Genomic DNA, 12257 nt, shown 5'->3' with positions numbered 1-12257 from the left:
CCCTAACCTCCCTAGCATTTCCTCAGAGGAAAATTGTTTCACCCTCGATCATTTTGGTTGCTCTTCTCCATACCTCTTCTAATTCCGCTGTATCTTTATTGAGATGCAGTGACCAGAATTGTATACACTGGGGGGTAATTCTGTATAGGTCACCTAAAGTTGGGTGTTCAATTTTGCATGCAGATCTAATTGGTTAGATTGATGATAACAATCAATAATTGATGTTGCTAAGCACTTAATCGGCAGTCATTAGAAGTTATGCCCTACTCCATATTCTATAACATGAGCTCCTAATTTTCATAACATGCAACTCCAAAGGGGGTGTGGCCATAGGAGGGGCATAGGTGAGGCACAACATTCCCAGAATTCCTGCATTCGCATGCTAACTGCCATTAGTCAGGCGTGAGCATTTACACCAGCCTTTGGCAGGTGAAAACGTTTGTGCCCAAAATTAGGCACAAAGGGGGAGATTCTATATATGGTGCCTAAAAACTCAGAATGGAAATCAGTGCCTAGGATCTAAGATACAGATTTTTCCGGACTTATCGAGGGATACTCAAAAAAGAAGAAAAGAATTCTTGGCATGCCTGCCTGTCTCCCTCCGACCCTCCCTCCCTCGCACGTTCAGGCTGGCTCGGGGCGATGGTAGTCCTCCCTTCTTTCTTGTAGATCGTTCGCATAGATTCGCGATGCGTCTGACGTCAGGTTTCGTCGCGTAGCAATGGGTGGGCGATATGATTCGTTGAGTGCCATTGCTCCACCCTCGACGTCATCACGTTGTGACGCGAGGGCGGGGCTGACACTCATGGAAGAATAGCGATCTACACAAATACAAATTTAGAACGTTTGGAGATTTGAGGCTTCATTAGAACGTTGGAGGTGCGTTTTATATAGAGAGATTCCTTTCCTAATAGTTCCTAACATTCCGTTTGTATTTTTCACCACTGCCACACAGAAGAGCAGAAGATTTAAATGCCTTCTCTACAATGATGCCTAGATCTTTCTCCTGGGTGCAGGGCCACTGAGAGACTGGGCCAGGCCCAGGGCAAGGCCGCCACCGGGGCCCCGCCCCCGCCACCCACCCTGAGGTCGCCACCGCCGCTCCCCCCTACACCCCCCCCGAGGTCGCCACCACTCCCCCCTCCACCCGCCCCCTTCTGTCTGTCACCAGGCCGGGCCCCCTGCATTGAAATCACAGCGCCTCTCACCTCCGTGTGAAAGTGCTGCAGGCTGCAGGCAGCAGGGCAGCAGATCGCTTCCCTTCGGCTGTCCTTCCCTCCTTGTGTCCCGCCCTCGTGGAACTTATATCAGATAAGGGCGGGACACAGGGAGGAAAGGAGGCCCAAAGGGAGGCGATCTGCTGCCCTGCTGCCTGCAGCGCTTTCACACGGAGGTGAGAGGCGCTATGATTTTAATGCAGGGGGCCCAGCCTGGTGGCAGACGGTTGATGACGGAGGGCGGGTGAGACTGCGGTGCCAGGCCCTGGGAATTTTGTCCCCCCTGCCCCCCTCTCGGCGGCTATGCCTGGGTGGTAACTCCTAATGTGGAACCTAGCATTGTGTAGTTATAATCTGGGTTATTGTTCCCTATGTGCTTCACTTTGCACTTGGTCCTCCAGTAATTCAAGAGGTGAACTACAATACCTAAGTGTCACGTCTGTGGCCGTGACCACCTTCTTTCTGGGGGTCAGCAGCTCTGCTGGCTTCTGTCTGTGTTTGTGTTAGTCTTGTCTCTGTCCTGGTGTGCTGGCTGCTTCCAGCATGAACCTGATTGCTTCACTAGACCTCACCTGTGTGGGCTATGCCTCTCTGGGGAGCCAGCATCTAAGATGGCTGCCACCGGCTCTGTGCCAGCTTCCAAGATGGCTCCTGCTTGTCTTTCCTGTGGGCTCTCTTCCTATGTGTGTCAAGCCTCTCTTTGGGGTCAGTGTACTTCCTGCTTCTGCCTACTGCTGGTGACTCATCAGTGAGAGCCTTCATAAGGAAGTGCTGTGCTTGTTGCAGTCAGTGTCTTTGCATTGGTGTTATGCTCTTAGGCCAGGTCAGGTTAGTAAGTGTCTGCTGCACTACTGCTTAGCCTCTCTCTGGGTTCCAGCCCAGCTTCTTTCTGTGTCTGTTGTCTTTCCGTGGGGGGTCTTCCCTGCCACTGTCTGTCTGTGGACTGCGGGTCCTTCCTGACTTACCCTGTGTTGAGGTGAAGCCTCTGTTCCTGGCTTACCCAGTGTTTGGGGTGAAGCCTCTGTCCGTGTTTTGTTCTCTGTCTGCACTTGAAGCCTCAGCCTTTGTGAGTTCCCAGTCAGTGTGTGGAACGGCTGTGGCTTCAGACCCTTGGCTTGATATTCCTGGTTTACTCTGTTTGCTCTGCTGCCTGCCCAAGACCCTTGGCCTGTTCTTCCTGGTTTACTCTGTGTGCTCTGTTGCCTGCCAAGACCTTTGGCCGTTATTCCTGGTTTCCTCTCCCTACTAGCTGTCTGCCTTGACCCCTGCTATTCCTGAATCCTGCTTGTATATCCTGTGTGCATATCCTGAACCCTGTGTGTATATCCTGAATCCTGTCTCTGTCTAGCTAGTGTTTATTGCCAGGGCGTGGTCCCTGTTTCCTGCTGCTTCCTAGCTAGTGGGTTTACCCGCTGGGTATTCCCTGATCCCCAGTCTGCCTTGCTGGCATGTTGCCCTAGTCTTTGCTCCTGCTAGCCTTCGTATGTCTTGTCTCCTTAGTCTGCCTTCTGGTTCTTGCTAGTGGCGGTGCAGCAGCTCCCTGTCTGAGTTTAGTTCCTAGTCTGGTCTCCCTTGTGTTTCCTAGACCCAGGGTGGGTCCTCTGGTTCTCCAGTTCCGGCCCTGTCCTGCAAGTCCTGCCGGCCACCTGCACGCTAGAGCTCAACTCTAGCGGAACGGTGGCCAAGCGCAGGTGAAGCGGATCCTGTCCTGCCGGTTCCAGTTGCCTACTTCCGATCCCGAGTTCCAGTCCTGTTCTTCCGTATGTCCGGTTCCAAGATGGTCTTGCCTGCCTCTGCCGCTCCTCGGCAGGGGCCCAAGGGCTCACGATTCCCAGTGCTGCCCCAAGGACCTGACAGTATACCAAGGGCCTCGAGAACGTGACACTAAGCACATTTTTTTTTTCCAAAAAAGAGTTCATACTGAAAAAAACTGCCTTCATAGATAGCCATAGGATGTGTAAAAGTTGCACTAAAAACATTTATTCATACAGTATATGATATTCAGTGAAAAATGTCTTATGTTGGCTAGAATTCTTGAAAATAAAAACTTGCATTTATCCAGAGAACAGCTTTTTGCATTTGGTTTTTCACAATCTGCATGTAATTTAGCAATAGAAACATTCAGGAAAGTTATGCAAATGAAGTATCTCCTGACTGCAGTATTTAAAATTCCACTTCCCCCACCATCTTAATTCCCTATTTTCAAACCTAAAACCTCATGACTATTCCAGGAAGACTTTCAGGCTTATTTTCGAAAGAGAAGGGCACCCATCTTTCGACACAAATCAGAAGATGGGCATCCTTCTCCCAGGGTCGCCCAAATCGGCATAATTGAAAGCCGATTTTGGGTGTCCTCAACTGCTTTCCGTCGAGGGGATGACCAAAGTTCACGGGGGCGTGTTGGAAGCATAGTGAAGCCGGGACTGTGGCGTGCCTAACACATGGGCGTCCTCGACCGATAATGGAAAAAGAAGGGCATTCCTGACGAGCACTTGGCCGACTTTACTTAGTCCATTTTTTCTTATGACCAAGCCTCAAAAAGGTGCCCGAACTGACCAGATGACCACCGGAGGGCATCGGGGATGACCTCCCCTTACTCCCCTAGTGGTGACTAATCCCCTCCCACCCTAAAAAAACTTTTTAAATATTTTTGCCAGCCTCTATGCCAACCTCAAATGTCATACTCAGGTCCATCGCAGCAGTATGCAGGTCCCTGAAGCAATTTTAGTGGGTGCCCTGTACTTCAGGCAGGCGGACCCAGGCCCATCCCCCCCCCCCACCTGTTACACTTGTGGTGGTAAATGTGAGCCCTTCAAAACCCACCAGAAACCCACTGTACCCACATCTAGGTGCCCCCCTTCACCTCTTAGGGCTATGGTAGTGGTGTATAGTTGTGGGGAGTGGTTTTTTTTTTTTGGGGGGGGTTGGGGGGCTCAGCACACAAAGTAAGGGAGCTATGCACCTGTGAGCAATTTGTGAAGTCCACTGCAGTGCCCCCTAGGGTGCCCGGTTGGTGTCCTGGCATGTCAGGGGTACCAGTGCACTACGAATGCTGGCTCCTCCCACGACCAAATGGCTTGGATTTGGTTGTTTCTGAGATGGGCGTCCTCGGTTTGCATTATCACCGAAAACCGGGGACGACCATCTCTAAGGACGACCTAAATGTTGAGATTTGGGTGTCCTCGACCATATTATCGAAACAAAAAAATGGACGCCCATCTTGTTTCGATAATACGGGTTTCCCCGCCTCTTCAAAGACATCCTCAGGAAAACTTGGGCTCCCCGTTCGATTATGCCCCTCTACGGTTCCCAGATTCTGCTTGCTGTGGGGGTCTTTTACTAAAGCTTAGCTTGAGTTAAATGCAGCAGGACCCATTTTATTCCTATGGGCCGTGCTGCAGATATCTCGAGTTAAGTTAGTAAAAGACCCCCTGTGTGTTCCTGTGCCAAGGACAGGTAAAGGGTCTGGTTTCTGGTGCACAGGTACTTGCTCTTTAAGTGCATCTGCACCCCCATTATTGGACTTGTTTAGGGGTTCTTTTACTAAGTTGCAGTGAAAAATGGCCTGCGGTAATGTAGACGCGTGTTTTGGGAGTGCACAGAATTATTTTTTAGCGCACCTACAAAAAAAATGCCTTTTTAAAATTTTTGCCGAAAATGGACATGCGGCAAAATGAAAATTGCCATGCGTCCATTTTGGGTCTGAGACCTTATCATAAGCCACTGACCTAGCAGTAAGGTCTCATGCGGTAACTGGGTGGTAACGGTCTACGCGCGTGAAATTCCACTTGGCACACGTAGCTGCCACGCGTCAGAATATAAAAAATATTTTTCAGACACGTGCCAAAACTGAAACTACCGCAAGAGCCACTCGGTAACCAGGTGGTAACTCCAATTTGGCGTGTGTTGGGCGCATGTAGGTGCCTTCACGGCTTAGTAAAAGGGCCCCTCACTGTGTCAAGGGAGGAGTAGCTTGTTTTGAGTTTAACACTTAAAACCATGTGTTACTGCATCATTCTGCCCCAGTGCCAGGGTGTCAGTATATGAACTAATGGCTCTCAGAAGCTGATTCTGTGTCCCAGACCTGTGTACCTGTGCTGAGGACAGGTGGAAACCTTGGGTTTTGCTATGTGTACTCATGCCAAGGCAGGCAGAGACCTCTGCTCCCAGCCCCTGCTTCTGGCCCATGTACTTGAGTTGAAGACAGGCAAAGGCCTCATCTTCTGGCCCCTGCTCTTGGTGTGTTCACCTCCACATGGGACAAGCAGAAGCCTCATCTGGCCCCTGCTCCTTATGTGCAACTATGTCAACTGCCAAGGCAGGTGGAGATCTCATCCCAACAGCTAATGTAACACTTAGACTAGCTGAGTGGAGGAGTAGCCTAGTGGTTAGTGCAGTGGACTTTGATCCTGGGGAACTGAGTTCAATTCCCACTGTAGCTCCTTGTGACTCAGCAAGTCACAGTTGCAAAAACCTCAAAAAAGGCAGTATATCAAAGTCCCATTTCCCTTTCCCTTCTGCACACACACCAGTGCTGAAGATGGCCAAAGCCATCAAGTCCTGGCTTGTACCTGTGCTCAGGATTGACAGCTTTCTGGCCCTCATGTTTTTTTTAAATAAAGGAAAGCACAGACCTCAGTTCCTGGCCTCTTCTCTAACATTTCCCCACTGCAGTAACTTATTTCTGTGCAATTTCTGTCTATATCATTATTAAATAACTATAGTATCAGGTCCCTGTTGAATGCAGTAGAGTCTCATATTGTATTCATCGTATTAGCTCCACATTAACACATCATTATAATATATCTCTGACTATAAGACTTCCACGTGGTTCTGTGAATGTGGCATTCTATTGCAGCCCAGTGGGTCTGAAGGGGCTCCTATTGATGCTTGAGACTTGTACTGGACTTGAAACAAGTGCATTAGAAGACACTGTCAGCTCAGTGCCATCCTCCTCCTCCTCTGACTAGGAATTGCACAATGGAAACCTTTCTGGTCTGTTCACTGCTCTCGAAAGCCAGAGGAAATGTGGTTTCAGCTGAGGGGAGACATTACGCAAAGCAGCCTCAGACCCGGCCAGGAAGGCAGCATTTGCCCAAAATACTGCCACTTTATGAGCTTCAGCAAGTCATTGTGAGGAAGTGTCATATTTAACCCTGCGATTTGTCTAGTACAAGATTATGTACACTAAGGGGCTTTTTTTGAGGGGGTACTGAGTACTGGCACCTTTTCCATTGTCTGCTAAAATTGACCCATAGTCCCCAAGTTTTAATGAAAGAGCTCAGGTTTTACACACCAATTCTGCCTTGTCCTAGATTCTGTGACTGGTTGCAGGGGGCCTGGCTATTGTGGGATGGGTCCCTCAGTGATCACCCTACCCCTGAAGGGTGGCCAGGCATTTGAGTACCGGCACCTTTTTTGCTAGAAAAAATGCACTGTGACACTAGAAATGCAAAATTAATAATGTGATAGTAGAATAGTATAAATATATAACTTTTTAGGAGTAGCTTGCATATAACATGTAAGGACAGGCTTTCACTTATGCCTTGGCAAAAACAATGCCTGAATTGATTTAACCTAGGAACAGAGCCCATAAAATCCCAGGTTCACCAGAGGTGGCCTGTTCAAATCCCTCTGCTGCTCCTTGTGATCTTGGGCAAGTCACTTAACCCTCCATTGTCTCAGGTACAAACTTAGATTGTGAGCCCTACTGGGACAGAGAAATAGCCAGAGTGCCTGGATGTAACTCACCTTGAGCTACTACTGAAAAAGGTGTGCGCAAAATATAAATAAATAAATAAACAAATAGATGACAGAAGCCTCATAAGATACAGCTCCCCAACCCCAGACGGACCGGATATACAAAGGCAGATTCATATACTACGTTCCGATTCATCACTCACGATTCCACTAAATAACCTTCAGGGTTAACACAACAAGCGCTCTCTCTGTCCCTCTTACTTAATGTATGCCGCTTCCTGCTCCTTGAGATTTCTCTCTGGGAAGGTGCGATAGAGTGGCCTGGTCGGGACATCTTCTCCCAGCAGCGGCTCCTGCATCCTGAGAGCCCGACGGGAGCTGCAATGCCGGCCGGCGACTGGGCTCTCAGCTTCGGGCAGCCACGCCTACAATCTCTGCAGCTTCCTACTGGCCGTCTAGAGGCGATTTCCCGGTATCGTGACCTGCGAGAAGCGACGGAGGCATAGAAGACTGAACAAAGTAGCGCTGCGTCAAAGGGGAACTACAGAGCACAACGAAACTCTGCCGAGAAAGAAAGCCATCCTCCCTCCTTGTACACAGTGTAACCTCCACTTAGATCAGCGCATGCACACACCTACACCATCCTATGCACACGTTTCCACAGCTCAAGCACACGTATCGGGGCACACAATGACACCTTTACTACTAGCTCGTGCAAACACATTTACACTAGTTGATGCACACACACTCATCTCATGCACACATATCGGGGTACACACACCTTTACTACTAGCTTGTGCACACACATTTACACTAGTTGGTGTACACACACACTCATCTCACACCAGCTCATGCATACATATGGGGCACACAATGACACCTTTACTACTAGCTTGTGCAAACATATTTACACTAGTTGATGCACACACACTCATCTCGTGCACATACTTACAACCAGCTCATGCACACATATCGGGGCACACAATGACACCTTTACTACTAGCTCGTGCAAATTCATTTACACTAGTTGATGCACACACACTCATCTCATGCACACACTTACACCAGCTCATGCACACTCTATTGGGGCACACAATGACACCTTTACTACTAGCTCGTGCAAATACATTTACACTAGTTGATGTACACACACTCATCTCACACCAGCTCATGCACACATATTGGGGCACACAATGACACCTTTACTACTAGCTTGTGCACACACACTCATCTCATGCACACACGCCAGCTCATGCACACATATCGGGGCACACAATGGCACCTGCCAGCTCGTGCACACACACACACTAACTCATTCACATCTTTTGGGGCACACAATGACACCTTCCCCTCCTGCTCAGTTTCTCTACTGATGTCATCGCACTGTGCCTAACAAAAATTCTGTCTAGGACAGTCAAGTTCCTGTGCTGTTTATATTTACTTATAGTAGCAGATGACAATAGAAAAAATCAGCTCATCCAGTCTGCCCAGTTATTGTAGCTGCTAAGAATACAGCCCAAGTGCCAACCACACTGTGTCACCCCCTGCAAGATTTCTGCTTAGGCAGGACAGTCTTTAGGACAGAACATACAAGATACCCATTTAGTTATATTCAGTACCCCACCTGTCCCAACCAGTGTCCTAGATCCCGTGTGTATTCTGCCAGACAGAACGTGCAACCTGCCATATAGACCTAGTTGTAATGCGATTCTATCATAATAACCTGACCAAATAGTTACCATTATTAGTGAGTCTCCTAGGCAGACCCTCTTGTTTTCCACAGTTCTGCAGTTGCAGGAAGGGCCTCAAAATCCAACTTTTTCTAAGGGAATCCCCATTATCAGAGGTATTGCCACTAGAGAGAGAGAGAGAGAGAGAGAGAGAGAGAGAGAGAGAGAGAGAGAGAGAGAGAGAGAGAGAGAGAGAGAGAGAGAGAGTCAGAGTCAGAGTCTGCAATGATGTTAGGCCATAGGAGCCAACTTTTCAAAATGATTGGGGGTGCTGCCATTTTTTTTTACTGGTGGTGCATTTCCCCCCCTCCTCTCCCCCTCTTCCTCTCCTCCCCCTCCCTCTCCCCCTCCTCCTCTCCTCTCCCTCCCTCTCCCCCTCTCCCTCCTCCCCCTCTCCTCCGAGTTCCAGCCCCCCTCCCTCCGAGTTCCTGGCCCCCTTCTCCGAGTTTCAGCCTGGCTCCCCTCCCTCCTCCCTCCTCCCTCCCCCTCCCTCTCCAAGTTCCAGGCCCCCCTCCCTCCCTCTCCTCCAAGTGCTAGCCTGACGTGACCTGCCCTTTTCTTCCAGTCCTCGTCTTCCTGTGTGCTGCCCAGAATTTAAAAGTTCTTACCTCAGGGTCCGGCGGCAGTAGTGAAAGGCGAACAGGCTTGGCACTTCAGCCTGCCTTCCCTTCTCTCTCAGCTGGGCCTCTGGTCCCACCCTCATTTCCTGTTTCCACAAAGGCAGGACCAGAGGCAGAGCTGAGACAAATTCTGGGCGGCACGCAGGAAGGCGAGGGACAGGCGGAGGACTGGGAGAAGAGGGCAGGCAGCGCAGGTCGGGCTAGCACTCGGAGGAGAGGGAGGGAGAGAGGGAGGGAGGGAGGAAAGGGAGCTGGGAACTTCCATTCCGGGACTTCCGGCGGGTCAAATATTAGGGGTGCTCGAGCACCCACAGCACCCATGGAGTTGGTGCCTATGTGTTAGGCCATGTATCCCACTTCCCATTCTGCACTCCCCACCTATCATGATCCTGGCTTCTTAGGACTCATGGCTCCTCCAATCAGTGCTTATCTGGGACGGAATTTCCCAGACTGCAGGAGAGGAGGACATAGTCTGAGACATTGTGTAGCCGCTGTCTTCCTCCTGTTGCCAAGCCAGGATAGCAGGGTAAGTGAGGAGAATGGAGGGGGCAGAGCAAGAACGAGTGGACAGATGGAGAACAAGATGGAGCATGAGCAAGGGAATGGGGCAAGAGTGTGAGCAGATGAGGGCTAGATAGAGTGAGTGAGAGGATGTGAGGGGAAGGGAAGTGAATGAGGATGTGGCAAGACATTGAGCAAGGGGATTGGAGGTGGAGAAAGAGTGAGCAGATCAGATGTGCTATGCAGTGTTATTGAGGTAATCTGACAGGTAATACAAATGACAGACTGAGGTGGTCGGAGAGGCTATGTGGGGTTAGTGAGCAGATTGCAGGGGCTGTGGGTTATGAGCAAGAGAAGGGTTTGGTGTTAAGAGGAAGGGTGATTATCCTTTCCTCTGCCTCCTTTATTTCAGATCTTCTTTTTCTTATCTCTCTTCTCTACCTTCCCTTCCTTCCTCTGCTCCCTGATTCTCCCTATCCTTTCCTCCCCTCTCTCTACCCTTCCATTTATCCTCTTTCACCTATCTTTCTAACTACTGTATTTCCTGAGGTCCCTTTCCCTCCTTTGAGATACCTTCCCTTATTCTCTGTCTCCCTCCTTTCTTCCCAGCCCCAATCACTAAGATCCCTTTTCCTGAATAAAGTTCATGATGTCATAATCACTGCTTGAGCTGGAAGCCCAGAAAAGCAGGAGGAAAATATGTGCCCAAAAATATTTTTTTTGCTGAACTGTTGAAGCCCAGGCATTATAATGCAGGACAGCCTGTGAACCAGAGTTCCTCAAACCTGTAGTGAATCAGGTTTTTGTTGTTGTTGTATTTGTACCCTGTGCTTTCCCACTCATGGCAGCCTCAATGTGGCTTACATGGGGCAGTGGAGGGTTAAGTGTCTTGCCCAGAGTCACAGGGAGCTGTCTGTGCCTGAAGTGGGAATTGAACTCAATTCCTCAGGACCAAAGTCCACCACCCTAACCACTAGGCCACTCCTCCACTCCAGGAGGCCCACAGGGTGGATATAGATATGGATATGAGAAATACTGAATCTCTCTCATGCCAGAACGTTTCAAAGACTCACAGAGACCTGGGCCAATATAAATTAGAAGACCCCAGAGTCCAGGAACTCATTAATAAAAAAAAAAAATCACGGATATAGAAGTAATTGAGTTAGATTTTTAGCTGTAGGGGTGTGCAATATTGTGTATAATTAAGGAAAAATCAAGTAGCAGAATTAATTTTGTGTTCAGTTAAAAATAATATTAAACCAGTAAACCTTTTTCCCAAATGGAGGCCTAGGCCAAAAGGCCCTGCTGGCCCTCACTTTGATAGGCCCTACATGTATGCACATTTATCTCATGTATATTCATGCTCTTATTTGTTTGGTTTAGAGTTTTATAGGCTATGATTTGACTTTGTCTGTTTTCCTTTGTTAGTTTATTATGGAACCCTTTTACGAAGGCACAGCAAGCATACCCCAGGGTTACCGCATGCCAATTTGGCTCTACCGCCAAGCTCTCAGGGGAGCCTGGTGGTAGTTCCAACTCCCACCACGTGCCATTCCCACAAAATATTTCTGTATTTTCTAGTGCCAGGGGCATGCCCACTGGTAATCGGCGCTGCCCAGTTACTGCCGGGTTCCCCCAGGAAACGGCTACATGGCAGGTTGGCAGGTGGTTAACTTATCACATGAGATATAAGACAAAAAAGTGAGGAGAACAAATGAGGATACCAAAAAATGTATTTATTCATATAAAAAATGACCCGACACGGCCGTGTTTCGGCCCAAAGGCCTGCCTCAGGGGTCTTTTAAAACCTCAGGTAGTATGATGTAGAACGTGCACTGTGGGAAATGTGGTATAGCAGAACCCTCTTGGGTCTCCTCTCTTCAAAAAAAATTTTTTAAAAAGTAATTGCCAGGAACAAGCCTGTTATACACCTCTCCTAAAAAACGTGTGCAATTGCCAATTGATATAAGACCTTATATCAATTGGCAATTGCCACGTTTTTTAGGAGAGGTGTATAACAGGCTTGTTCCTGGCAATTACTTTAAAAAAAATTTTTTTCGAAGAGAGGAGACCCAAGAGGGTTCTGCTATACCACATTTCCCACAGTGCACGTTCTACATCATACTACCTGAGGTTTTAAAAGACCCCTGAGGCAGGCCTTTGGGCCGAAACACGGCCGTGTCGGGTCATTTTTTATATGAATAAATACATTTTTTGGTATCCTCATTCGTTCTCCTCACTTTTTTGTCTTATATCTCACGGGTTCGTGAGGGTTTTTACCTCCTTTTTGTTGTGGCTTAACTTATCACATGGCCATTTTTTCTAAAAAGCCTTTTACCGATGGCAGTAAAACGGGGCAACCCACGTGCCGATGCCACCACAGGGCATCTGTAATGCCCTGTAATCTGTGTTTTAAGATAGATATATTGTTTGTGATATTTGTTCTGCTGAACTCTGCCTTGAACCTACATCATTGCAAAACTCTGTGG

At 48.6% G+C, this 12257-nt stretch overlaps 1 protein-coding gene across 1 annotated transcript in view; it reads right to left on the bottom strand.

Moving 5' to 3' along the window:
* SLC2A6 (solute carrier family 2 member 6) overlaps window positions 1-7498 on the bottom strand; it is a 38900-nt gene extending 31402 nt beyond the window's left edge. Inside the window, exon 1 of the mRNA XM_030207705.1 lies at window positions 7179-7498. Coding sequence (XP_030063565.1) covers window positions 7179-7276 — 98 coding nt within the window. The 5' untranslated portion in view covers window positions 7277-7498. The remainder of the gene's footprint in view (window positions 1-7178) is intronic.
* Between the last annotated feature and the right edge of the window lie 4759 nt (window positions 7499-12257).

The sequence above is a fragment of the Microcaecilia unicolor genome, chromosome 6 (genome assembly GCF_901765095.1).
Source record: "Microcaecilia unicolor chromosome 6, aMicUni1.1, whole genome shotgun sequence".
NCBI classification, from domain to species: domain Eukaryota; kingdom Metazoa; phylum Chordata; class Amphibia; order Gymnophiona; family Siphonopidae; genus Microcaecilia; species Microcaecilia unicolor.
This window is presented reverse-complemented; position numbering and strand designations above follow the sequence as displayed.